The sequence below is a fragment of the Mobula hypostoma genome, chromosome 1 (genome assembly GCF_963921235.1).
Source record: "Mobula hypostoma chromosome 1, sMobHyp1.1, whole genome shotgun sequence".
NCBI lineage: Eukaryota > Metazoa > Chordata > Chondrichthyes > Myliobatiformes > Myliobatidae > Mobula > Mobula hypostoma.
Window position 1 is genome coordinate 218,392,771 of NC_086097.1, and position 13,320 is coordinate 218,406,090.

The following is a 13,320-nucleotide window of genomic DNA, read 5'->3' on the forward strand; positions in this document are numbered from 1 at the left end:
TGCCTCCACAATCTCTTCAGTTGCCTCTTTCAGACCCTGGGGTGTATCCATCCAATCTAGGTGACTTATCTACTATATTTCAGCTTCCAAGCACCTTCTGCCCCCGGCACTTTGCATTTCTGGATTTCTGCTAGTGATTTTCACACTGAAGACTGACACAAAATACCAAATGCATTCCTCCACTATCTATTTGTTCCACATTACTACCTCTCCAGCATCGTTTATCCACTCTCAACTTTCTTTTACTCCTTACATATCTGAAAAAACTTTATGTATCCTCATTTATACTACTGGGCAATTTTCCTTCATATTTCATCTCTTCTCTCTTTAAAGACTTTCTAGTTGAACTCTGTTGTTACTTAAAAGCTTCCCAATCCTCTAACTTCCCACTAATTTTTGCTATATTATATGTCCTCTCTTTTGCTTTTATACTGTCTTTGACTTCCCATGTCAACCACAGTTGCCTCGTGCTCCCTTTAGAATACATCATCATCTTTGGGATACACCTTTCTTGTGCCTTCCAAATTCCCCCAGAAACACCAACCATTACTGCTCTGCTACCATCCCTAATTGTGTCCCCTTCCAATCAACTTTGGCCAGCTCTTCTCTCATGCCACTGCAATTCCCTTTACCCCTCTGTAATACTGATACATCTGATTTTAACTTCTCCTTCTCAAACTGCAGGGTGAATTCTATCATATTACGATCAGTGTTTCCTTAGAGTTCCTTTACCTTGGGCTTCCTAATCAAACCTGGGTCATTACATAACACCCAATCCAGAATTGCCATTCCCCTGGTTGGAACAACCACAAGCTGCTTTAAAAAGCCATCTCATAGGCAATCAAAAGCAAGGTTAAATAAATAAGTTTTAGCTGGCTTTTAAAAGTGTCAACTGAGCCTGAATTCCTTATGATTTTAGGTATTAAGTTCCACAGTTCAGCAGTATTCTTATAAAAAGCTGACCTGTCAATTTTCTTTTGAAAGAGATTGTTTAAAGAGTCTGGCAGAAGAAGACCTGACAGTTCATGCAGGTTTATAAAACAAAAGCGATTCTGTGATATATTCTGGTGCCAGACCATTGAATGCTTTAAAAAAAAGTTAATGAACTTTAAAATCAATTATAAAAGATATAAGAAGCCAATGCAGAGTAGTTAGATGGGAGTGATATGCTCGTTTTAATTAAAAGCCCAGCAGTGACATTCTGAATGAGTTGATGTTTGTCAATCGATTGCTTTAGAAGGCCAGTAAAAAGTGAATTGCAGTAATCTAGTCTATTCAATATAAAGGCATGAATTAGTTTTTCAGCCTCATTACATGACAGAAATGGACATTCTTTTGCGATATTTCTTAAGTGTAGAAATGCTGCTCTGGTCACTTTCTTTAGGTGGAATTTAAAATTAGGCCTGTTACATCTGATTTTACAAGCCAGCTTCTGATGTTAAGCCCACTGGTGAAGTATTTCTCTGTATATTTATTGATGTTTATTCTAATCTTACCTTATCAGTGGATCGTACATCCGAGCACGATCTCACCTTGAGGATGGAGAGCAGATTCATACAGTGTTGGTGCTGGGAGATCTGCATGGGTTATGGATTTCTGTCAGAGCTTAGCAATAAGCGTCGATATGTTGCTGCTGGAATGAAGGTTGATATGGTGCAGTAGTTACCAAAAAGAGAGGGGAGTAGGTATAAAACTTTGCTTGGTAAGGGAGGAGTGATAATAACAATCTCAAAAGAAGTAGGCACAGTAGCCTAAGAACAAGGAAGCATTTATAGAGACAGAAAGCATAAAAGCCAGCAAGGAAACTTGGGCAGCCAACAATTAAATGGGGATGTGATCAACTGAAAAAGCGTTGGGCACTTTGTACACTGGCCAAGTGCTCCCACTCTACAAGGTGCTAATCCATACTTATAACAAAGGAAGGACAAAGGCGAGGTGAAGTACTTGCTCCATGTGAAAACCAGGGAGAATCAAACCAGATCATACAGTCCATTTACATCAGTAAATAACAGACATTAGAACATAATCACCTGCCTCATCTATAATTAGACATGGACATCTTTGAAGTCCAGATACCTTGATAGCCATATAATAATTAATTTGTCTGATAAATATTAACTTTAACACCATCTTATTAATTATCAAGCACAATATAAATGATAAACTTACTTAAATGTCATGCCAGTTTGAAGAAGAGACTGGAAGAAATGTTGTGAACTGCTACTGGGTACACGTATATCCACAACACCACCAACTTTAATAGAAGCAATACTGCTAGGTTGCCATAAATCCAGCTGTAAAGAGAAATAAAATGTGACTCTGTGTTTATTCAAACTACTATACACTGTATTATATCAAAGTTCTGCATTTATAGACTAGAATTTAGCAACATTTAATGATGTCTTTAACTAAATTATGCCTTCAATAAGATCACAACCTCGTCGTGGTTTGGAGGCTTCTATCCCTCAATGGCCCAGACAGCTATATTGCCTTTATGCTTTGGTTCTTGGTGGGGTCACCCACACCAAACAGATCAAAAGGTAGAGGCCAGACTAAGAGTGGTCCACTGGTGCTCCAGGCTCGTGGGCTCAGTCCAGGGTTCATAACACTGACTGGCCAAAAAAAAGTTGTTACCGAAACAGCAATGAAGAATCCTTCTATATTGGTGTGACAGTATGGACAGCAGCATAACGGGCAGCAAATAAGTAAACTAATGGAGCCTCTTGCAAAATAATTTATTAATCAGTTCCATTGGAGTAATAATTACCATTTCATCTGTCCGCTGTCCACCCCTTTGATTCCAATAGATGTTACTTAAGAAGACAAATGGCAAAGGCCTTTAATTAAGATTAGTTATCATAAATGATATCTTGTCCTGTGAGGCAAGGTAGTTTTGATAGCTAACATAATTGCAGAAGGCAAAATCTATGTGCAAGTTCTGATGATTTTCTTTGTCAGCAAACAAGCATGGCAGTCTTGGTCAGAAGTCTAGTACCAAATCAAAAGCAACATTGGTATCTCTAGTCTAGCAATTAACAGGAAATGGAGAGCTTTAAAGCACTTGCTGTACTCACACAACTTATGTCACTAAATTATGTATATTCTCATGAAGTACTACATAAGAACTACTATGTGAAATTAGTCAGTTGATGGAGCTATGCAGTTAGCATAGCAGATTCTATATTACAGGACCTTTCATTCTGGAAGGGTTGAAGTAACACAAGCAAGATGTCAAGGATTTGGACTACGGTATTAATGGATTTGTGTCTAAATTTGCCAATGATACAAAGACAGGTGGACGAATGGGTAGTGTTGCAGAAATACAGAGCCTGCAGAGAGACTTAGATAGTTTAGGGGAGTGAGCAAAGAAGTGGCAAATGAAATACAATGTTGGAAAGTGTATGGTCATGCACTTTGGTGGAAGAAATAAATGGGCAGACTATTATTTAGATGGGGAGAGAATTCAAAATGCAGAGATGCAAAGAGACTTGGGAGTCCTTGTGCAAGATACCCTTAAGGTTAACCTCCAGGTTGAGTCGGTTGTGAAGAAGGCAAATGCAATGTTGGCATTTATTTCCAGAGGTACAGAAGACAAGAGCAGGGATGTGATGTTGAGGCTCTATGAGGCACCGGTGAGACCACACTTGGAGAATTGTGTGCAGTTTTGGGCTCCTTATTTTAGAAAGTATATACTGACATTGGAGAGGGTTCAGAGGAGATTCCCGATTATGATTCCAGGAATGAAAGTGTTACCATATGAGGAACGTCTGGCAGCTCTTGGACTATATTCCCTGGGGTTCAAGAGAATGGTGGAGGATCTCATAGAAACAATCCAAACGTTAAAAGGCCTGAACAGATTAGATATGACAAAGTTATTTCCCATGGTAGGGGATTCTAGGAGAAGAGGGCACAACTTCAGGATTGAAGGATGTCCATTTAAAACTGAGATGCGGAGAAATTACTTTAGTCAGAGGGTGGTAAATCTGTGGAATTTGTTGCCATGAGTGGCTGTGGAGGCCAAGTCATTGGGTGCATTTAAGGCAGAGGTAGATAGGTTCTTGACTAGCCCGGGCATCAGAGGGTATGGGGTGAAAGCAGGAAAGAAAGCAGGAAGAATTGGTTCAGCCCATGATTGAATGGCAGAGCAGACTTGATGGGCTGAATGGTCTACATCTGTTGCTATATCTTATGGTCTAAGATCAGCAAGTAAAGATTTTAAAAAATTAGTTATATAATAGACTTATTCAAATCTATTTACAAATAAAGTTATTTCTCTAATTACAGTAAAAATAATTTTCACCTACAATTTTGGAGTGTGCATTAGTCATCCAACTATTCACTACTTCATTGCTTTTCACCTTTCAATGAGATGGTGCAGTGATATCAGCTTCTCAGCATTAGGCTGAATGTCACTCAGGAGTCTGACATTGAATATGACGTTGGATATGTAATAAAGAACATCATGACTTTTTTCCACAGTGCAGGATAGCATTCAGAGATTTCTTTCTGCAACCAAGTCTTAATATATTTTTTTGAACCTCAGCTTCAACTCATAGTCATTTTGTAGCAAGGTCAATTCTTCCTGCTAATTCCTCATTACAGGTGTTCAGAAATGGGTTTATTACACAATCCGGAATTAGGATCAAGAGAAGATCCTGAAATCTCTCTGATATGCCTTCATGCAGCTCACCTACGTACGCACAGTATACTTGAAGATCATCATCTGGTATTCTTACTCTCTTATCTAGTTGTGATGGCCAATATTGCACTTAAATAGGGTTGGGTAGAAATTTGGAGACAACTGATTTGGCCTTGATAATATTCACTTCATTTCCTTGCAGTTGAAGATTGATTCCATTAAACTTGGTGAGTATTTTGAGTGTATAAAAGCATCTCCGGCAGTTTCCTTTTGAGAGCCATCTGATCTCTTTGTGCAACAGCAAATCTTGAACCATGCTCTCATCTTTTATGTAGTGAACATAACCAAGAAGCAAAGATTTGTTGCTTGGTAAACTTGATTCATCCAACCGCAGAGCTAATTCTACTGTCCTAAGTATGTTGCACAATGTGTCTTTCATATTCTCATACATTTTATCTATTCCCCTTTGAACAGAGCTGTTGCTGTGCAGAATAGCTTTAATTATTTGGTCCAGTGACATACACAGAACTTTCCTTACTGCTGGCAGAAGCAGTTCTTCTCCGATTTTATGGGGCATTCCAACTTTAAGCAATGAGCATTGAAATACTATACAAAGCAAGCAAACCATCACTATTTTGTTGTGAACTGCTGGTAAACACGTTTTGAAGTGTTTTCCATTTTTGAAACTTTTCACGAAGTGACTGAATACAAGTTGAGTTCTTGTTTGCTTTATCAGAGAGTATTCTCTTCAAATGTTCAAGGAGTCTAGATGCGTTCATTACCTTATTTGAAAAAAAAACTTTTTCACACAGCAGACATATTGGTTGTTGTTTCTTGCTTGGGGCTGGTATAAATCCATATTTCAGTTACTCCACACTATACTGTCTATTCTTCTTTCTCATTTGTTCTGCTTTCGCCATTTTCGTTATGAATTAATGACCACAGCCAATCACCTTTTGTTTAAGTCCAAACATTGCTATCAATAAAGGGGAAAGTTATGACACCATCATAGCTCAGGCAAAACCTGACTCTCTGCCTGAAGGTACATAAAGTGGGGCAGCAATATTTCAGTTGGGCCATGGGCTGGAGGAAGGCAATCAAGACCATCTGAATGCCATACCCTAATTGACTGGAATTGCATCACTAAGTGGTTAGAGTATTGGAATCATGCTAGCTAATATTGCACTACAGTAGTGAAAAGCAATAATGTACGGGCCAGGACTGGAGATAACATGATTTCCTCTGTCCAGATTTCTCATGATATGCCAAATACAGAAGTGTCACATTATATTCCAACAACTATACTCATTTCAAGCAAAGTTCAGCAAGAGATGATAAGATGACTACATGCTTATTGTAATTAATTACTGTATGAGGCACTGAGGATTGAATGCTTATAATATGTAATCCATTTAAGTTAAACCTGTAATTCCTCAGCTACCCCCTTTGTTACAGAACCCCCTCCCACCACTTCCTTTACTTACTTAATTAATTAATTAATTAAACTTTACTTTTATTGCTCCATTAAAAACTCCACTGCCCCAGAGGGTGATATCACCCACTTTGGGAACTACTGATATAGAGCAAGCTGTGAATGTACTAAAATTTGCAGAAAATATTTGATAAGGTGCCGCACCAAACGTTGCAGCAAAAACTGAAAGCATGTATGAGGAATTGTAATATATTTGTTTGCATAGAAGATTGGCTAGCTTATAAAATACATACTGTAGGCAGAAATGGATCTTTTCTGGTTTGAAATGTATCATTAGTGTGTGGCAGAGTTTAGTGCTCGATTCTCGACTTCTTACGATTTATACAATTACTTGGAGAAAGAGATCAAAATTATAGTTGCTCAATTTGCTGATGTCAAAAAGTCGGTGGATATTACATGTGAGGAATGGTCCCAGGCACAACAATTTTCAGCAGCCTCAAATTCTTCATTTGATTGTAAAGTTAGTCACGAGGACCCTTACTGATGATTGCATAGTGCTTCATGATACTCACAGCTCATCAGAAAATGAAGCAGTCCATGCCTGTGTAAAGCGAGGCCTATGTAGCATTCAGGCAAGAGCTGATAGATCACAAGTAACATTCGTATCACAAAAGTATGATGTAATGATTATATCTAATCAAGGAAAGTCTACCACATGTCCTTGATGCTCAATAGCATCACTGAGTGTCCCAAAATCAACTTCCTAGGGTCATTGTTAACCAGAAACTCACCTGGAACAGCCTAAATACCAAGGGTAAAAAAGAGCAGGTCAGAGGCAGAGTATCTTGCAGTGAGCTTCAACACCATTCAAGAAGTTTGCTATCAACTTAGACAAAGTAACCTACATGACTGGCATTCCCTGAATATTCACCATGGTTGTAGTGTGTAGTATTGTACAATGTGGCATTTTCCTGACCTGCACCTACGACCACCAAAAATGACAAGGGGAGCAGGTGAACAGAAACTCCACCACATGAAGATTCCCTTTCAGGCAGCATAGAATTCTGACTATACCTCCATTATTACTGAATCCAAATTGAGGAAGTCACTACCAACCAGCTTTGTATAAGAACCTTTACCAGAAGGACAGCAGCAGTTCAAGGAGGTTATGCAGTGCCACCTTCCCAATGAAAAATTGTCATGCTGGTCAAATCCTAAATCCAAAATCCTCAAAAAATTAATTAGTAGAACTGAAGTCACTGCTGGATGAGTGAGATCATAATTAAGAAGAGAAGCCTTTATTTACTTTTCATTCATCCCACAGGAACAGGATGAGCGGACACAAAAGGGTGTGCCAACATTACAAGCTTCTCCAAACTGCAGTACAATCTTAGATGGCAGTCCTGACATATCAGAATAGCGACCTCTCTGGCAACCTCTTGCGAGGAGTGCCTAACTGCAACCTTCAAGCAATTCTTACACGGAATAATCTGCATAATATTTCATTAGATTTGCTGTTCATTTCCACCCTGGTGCATATCTGAGTGTTCCTTTTCCTTCCCTGATGTTTCTATCTCCAGTTTATGGAATAGGTCAACTACATACCTCCTCCCACCCTGCTTCCCGTACCAATTCCATTTCATTCTCCCAGTTTATATGGACCATTTTATCTGTTCCATTGATGAAATTTTCCGTAACAGTGCCTTTGATATATCTTCATTAATTGTGGCCTCCCCTCTATCATTTGTTAAATTGTTCTCAATCATGTCTCTTCTTCTTCCCACATTTCTGCCCTTATCCATTCTCCTCCCAAATTAAACCTTTTACCTTCTTCTTACCTCTCACGTCACGATCTCCAGATTCAATGGATTGCAGGTTCAATGGGATTCTACCACTAGGCTAATTCACCTGTCCCCTGATCTTTCAGAATTCTAAAGAGACTATTCTTCCTTAACTCAGTCTTCCATCACAACTATCCACTTTCCCTCTCACCTATGTAATGCAGAAGACGCACTATTGCCCTATTGCATCATCCCTTCCCACCATTCAGGGACCCAAGCAGCCCATCTAGGTGAAACAGTTCACTTCCATTTGAAGAATTACATCACATTGTGTGGATTTGTAGATTGACGTATCGTTGCAGATTGTTTTCTCACAGTTAAATGACTTAAACACCAAATCACAAGGATCTGGCAAAAGACTTGATATTTGAGAATATAAAAGCCTTGAAATCAAACTGGATTTAAAGATAATGCCAAAAATGGCACTTTTAAATTCAGCAATACAGTGGATTCCGGTTAAACAGGCCAGCAGTTAATCAGGGCAGCCACTTATGTGGGAAAACTCTTAAAGAGCAAAAACTAATCAAGAAAACTGCTGGGATTCTCTTTGTTTATTTGGGACAGTTTGGGGCTTAATTGGGGCAGGAGACTGTTGCTGAACAGGTTCTAACTAGTGTCAGTCATGCACACTTGTGCGACTGTTAGATGCTACGCTGTACTTAAGAGTAAAATAGCATCAGATCTGTGTGTTTATGTTCAAAAAGTGGTGATTTTTGTTACTAATAGTTGCTGAGAAATAAGCAGCAGACAATTCCGAGCTGTTCTGTTCATTGCAATTCTAAGCATTCAGACTTGGAGAAGCCAGAAATGGCTGGGAGAGAAAATGAAATGATTTCAACGAGTTAGGAACTATGATGAATTTGAATGTTACAATGAAAATGAAGATCTGAAGGATGCAGTCGTCAGTAGCATTGTATGAAGGCAGTCCGTTATCTGCTCTAGGTGTCTGTGCTGATTGGTTCATTGTGTACACTGGATGAATTCCTCCATTGATAACTATTAGGAATTAATACTGTTTTGTTCTGTATTTCATTTAAATACATGATTTGTTACTCAGTTTGTCTTTTTTATACCTTTTTAATTAATTTCATGAAACTTTGGCTAATTGGGGCAGCCACTTAATTGGGCCAGCCACTTAACTGGGCCAAAATAAACGGATCCCATTGTGTTCCAATTAAGTGAATCCAGTGTTTCCCAAGCCTAGCATAATACATGACAGATATTGAAATTCCTGAAAAGACAGACAATTAGAATCTTCCAATACAATGTTTGAGCATTGTTGGTTCAACTATAGAACAATATTCTTTAAAATTCACTAAGTTCAGGTCATTTGAAGAAATTTCAAAATTTATAAAGTATGCAGACAGTGTAAGATGAGATAAAATAAATTCGGAAATGCCGAAGTGGATTGATTTAATTGTGAAATGCAATTGATTGATTTATAAAGCAATTGAACCTGCAACCAAAAACTTGTCAACCAGAAAATACTGAAAGAGATGACTTAATGACCTGATCAAAGCATAAAAAAAAGACAATGAGATTTGGAAACTCTGAAATTCTAATGACCTGATCATTGTATAAGAAAAAGACAATGAGATTTGGAAACTCTGAAATTCCATTCTTGAAACTTTTAGGTGTCTGAAGAATCTTGCAATGGCAACATTAACTGACATATCCATGTCAGTTATTGTTTTCGGGGGTAAACTTGGTCAATAATAATTATAGAAGTAGACTTACTGATGAAAATTGTGCTGTGTGCTTAGCTCTCAAAACAGCCAAATGCAAGCTAGATACAAAATATGTGTCATTGTTAGTGTAGTTACAAAAGTCACACTGAGAATAAAGTTCAGTTTATTTTCCTTGTTCTTTTTATATGAATTTGCAAAGTTTATAATTTTACATTATCATTTATTATATCTTATATAGGCATCCGCTGGTCTCATGAGACCATGGATTTGCCACTTGGAAGGTTTCCAGGGCGCACGCCTGGGCAAGATTGTATGGAAAACCAGCAGGCCAAGGCCTTGATGTCCCAGGCATGGGTTGGTGATGATGTCTCTCATTTGCAGAGAGCCTGATTGATTGATCTTGTCTTCAGAGCCCCTCAGTGTTAACAGAGCTCTACACTTTGCCACCTTGACCTCCTCCACTAATGATGACTATGGGAGCTGGAGCTGGCTTGACCTTATGTAGAGTCCCACTGAAGAAAAACTTGGAGCGTATCTCCAGCCACCTTGGCAAGTCCTTGTTGACTTTCCTCTTGATGGCTTCCACAGTGGTCATGGGGCACTTGTACTCCGTGAAAAGCCAGACCAGCCTTGGCAGAAGACCATGTTGGTACAACCACATCTTAAATTTAACAGGGAGTCTAGTTTTCTTCAGCCACTCTTCAGTCTTCTTTACAGCGTTGGCGATGTTGGCACTGTCCATCATTGCTGCATTAAACTACTTTCCAAGCCACTTTACTGGGTTGTCCTCTATGGATGGAATGACTTCTCCTTGCACTTGAAGACCGAACTTGCTAGTAACCTTGCCCTTTTTGATCACCATGCATCTGGACTTCCTGGCCTTGAAAGCCATTCTAGCCCAGGAGGCTACACTGTCCAGGGTTTCCAATAGCCATCTTACTTGGACATGGGTCACAGTAGTTACTGTGATGTCATCGATGAACCCTTGTATTGCAGGTTGTCAGATCCTGGCTCCACCATTGGGCTTTGGGTTACGTCGGCTGCTGCCGACGTGAGGAGATTCATGCCCACGACAAATAAGATGGGGGATATGGTACAACTGATTGGAATCCCTTTTTGGAGATCTTGCCATCTGGTTGTAAAATGGGCTGAAGTGAAGGGTAGCTTGAATCCTCCGAAGTAGCTGGTGATCATGTGTTGTGTTACCAGCAGGATATGGCAGTGGTCCAGGCCAACCTGGGTGAGGACGTGTGGAATTGATCTGTAGACATTGGCTAGGTCTACCTAGGTGACTGTTAGGTCGCCTTTCTTCTGCCTGACCTTGCAGATCAATTGGCTGATTATTGAGATGTGTACAAGGCACCCAGAAAACCTGGGATGCCACCTTTCTGGACTGATGTGTTGCTATAGTGGTTCTCCATTAAGTAAGAGGTCAACCTTCTCACAAGCACCCAGATTATCCACATTAAGGAGGGAGTTTGTCCTAAACCGGGTGACTATGGAGGTATCTTCTTCCTTTGGAACAAGGAACAAACCCAAATACTGGCTTTGGAGGTGGTGCAGAGGAGGTTCACCAGGTTGATTCCAGAGATGAGGGGGTTAGCCTATAGAGAGGGATTGAGTCTGTACTTACCGGAATTCAGAAGAATGAAAGGGGATCTTAGATAGAAGCAGGAAAGTTGTTTGCACTGGTAGGTGAGTCTAGAACTAGGGGACATAGCCTCAAGATTCGGGGGAGTAGATTTAGGACAGACATGAGGAGGAACTACTTTTCCCAGAGAATGGTGAATCTGTGGAATTCTCTGCCCAATGAAGCAGTGGAGGCTACCTCAATAAATATATTTACGACATGGTTGGATAGATTATTGTATAGTACGGGAATTAGGGTTATGGAGAAAAGGCATGTAGGTGGAGATGAGTCCACGGCTAGATTGGCCATGATCTTATTGAACAGCGGAGCAGGCTTGACAGGCCAGATGGCCTACTCCTGCTCCTATTTCTTATGTTCTTTATGTTCTTAAAGCATCCTACAGCCGTTTTCCAGCTTGGTGGACAGAGCTTTTGGTCCAAATCTTTCTCATTATCTTCCACAACCTCCAGAGGAGTTTTGGGCATTTCTTATATACCTAGCAGGGTACACCACTTGGTCCTGGGGCGGCTTTTCCCTTCTTCATTTTCCCAGCTGCTCCTGAGCCTAGGCAGCTCTTGATGATATCCTGGACCTCCTGCCACATGGGCTCTACCATGTTCAGCTCAGTTGCTGGGATTCTTGGCTGGGGGACTTTTGGATTGAATTGTAGTCTCTGATTCTAACAGGGATCACTATGTGATTCCCGCAGAAATTCATCCACCTCCTGCTTTGAGCGGGTTAGGATGCCAGATTTTTGCTGGCTGAGAAGAGCCCTGGTGAACCTGAATGGGTTATGAACAAACTACGCTCTTCTTCTCTCTTTCTCCCTTCTTCATTTTCCCAGCTACTCCATCCTCCTGAGCTTAAGCAGCTGTTCCCACAGTTTGCTCGTTAGATCTTTGACACCTTCTTTTTTGCCTGGTGAACTGTTTTTGAATCGTTTGTTCAGGTTCTTTATCTCGCTTCTCAGGTAGTGAATCTCCCTTTCCCTCCTGTTTGGTTGCCGTGATGGTTTAAGATATCCTTTCTTCTCCAATGGTCCAAATCACTCTTTAGCAAAGTTGAACAGTGGCTGTGAGGGAGGTGATTTTCCTGTTGACAGATCCTGCCAATGCAGGTTCCAAGGTGCAATCCAGGTCATCATTGAACTGCTTCCCAAATACAATGTCTGATGATCTAGGCCATCTGATCCTCACTCTTCTTGATGAATGGATCAGGGTGTGAGAGGGGGCACTCACTTGGTCTCTTTGGCACTGGGGCTGCTCAGGTGTGGAAAGATCTTCAGCTCTGTTGGGTGCTTCTCGGCTGGAGTTCTCCATTGCCTCACCAGATGTTGAGTCGCCTTAGTTCCACAGCTGGACCTGCTTTGGTGCATCCAGAGGCCTTTGATGTTTTTGCAGATTTTGCCGTAATTGCGCTTTGCAATGAATGCCTCCGCAGTCAGCGTTGTTTGCTTGAGCTTTCTTGTTATCAGATTTCCCGTCCTGGCCATTGCCATTATGCCTGTTCTTTTGAGTATCTCATTCCCCTCCCCCCCACCACTACCAGGAGACTCTGGGGGTATTGAGTATATAGTTTATCCATTGCTTGTACGGTGCTCTCCTGCAGGTGCTGCACACAGGTTTGCTCGCCTTGTGTGCCCATGCCAGTCTCTCCTGGAGGTCAGCTGTTTTTCCAGCGTCATTGACCTTTCTTGATTGCCATCCAGTCTTTCCTGGAAGTCACTGGTGAACCAAATGTCACTTGCATCATCCACCAGGGTGTCCTCCTCAGTTGTCTGATGAGGTAACCGTAGCCTCTGGCCAGGAGCAGATGTCGTCAGACACAGCCTCGGAGTAGAGGGGCGTCCTTTTAGAACAGAGATGAGGGGTAATTTCTTCAGGCAGAGAGTGGTGAATCTGTGGAATTCTTTGCCACGGAAAAAAGTCTTTATGTATACTTAAGGTTGATAGATTCTTGATTTGTCAGGGCATGTGGGGGAAACGGGGAGAAGATAGGAGATTGGGGCTGAGAGGAATAAAGGATCAGCCATGATGAAATGGTGAAGCAGACTCAATGGGCCGAATGGCCTAATTCAGCTCCTGTATCTT

The 13,320-nt window shown here is 40.7% G+C and overlaps 1 protein-coding gene across 1 annotated transcript in view; it reads right to left on the reverse strand.

Annotated features, from left to right (window-relative positions):
• Window positions 1-13,320, reverse strand: part of cpa6 (carboxypeptidase A6) — an 82,268-nt gene that overhangs the window by 46,609 nt on the left and 22,339 nt on the right. Inside the window, exon 3 of the mRNA XM_063042008.1 lies at window positions 2,170-2,294. Within this exon, the coding sequence (XP_062898078.1) occupies window positions 2,170-2,294 (125 nt within the window). The remainder of the gene's footprint in view (window positions 1-2,169; window positions 2,295-13,320) is intronic.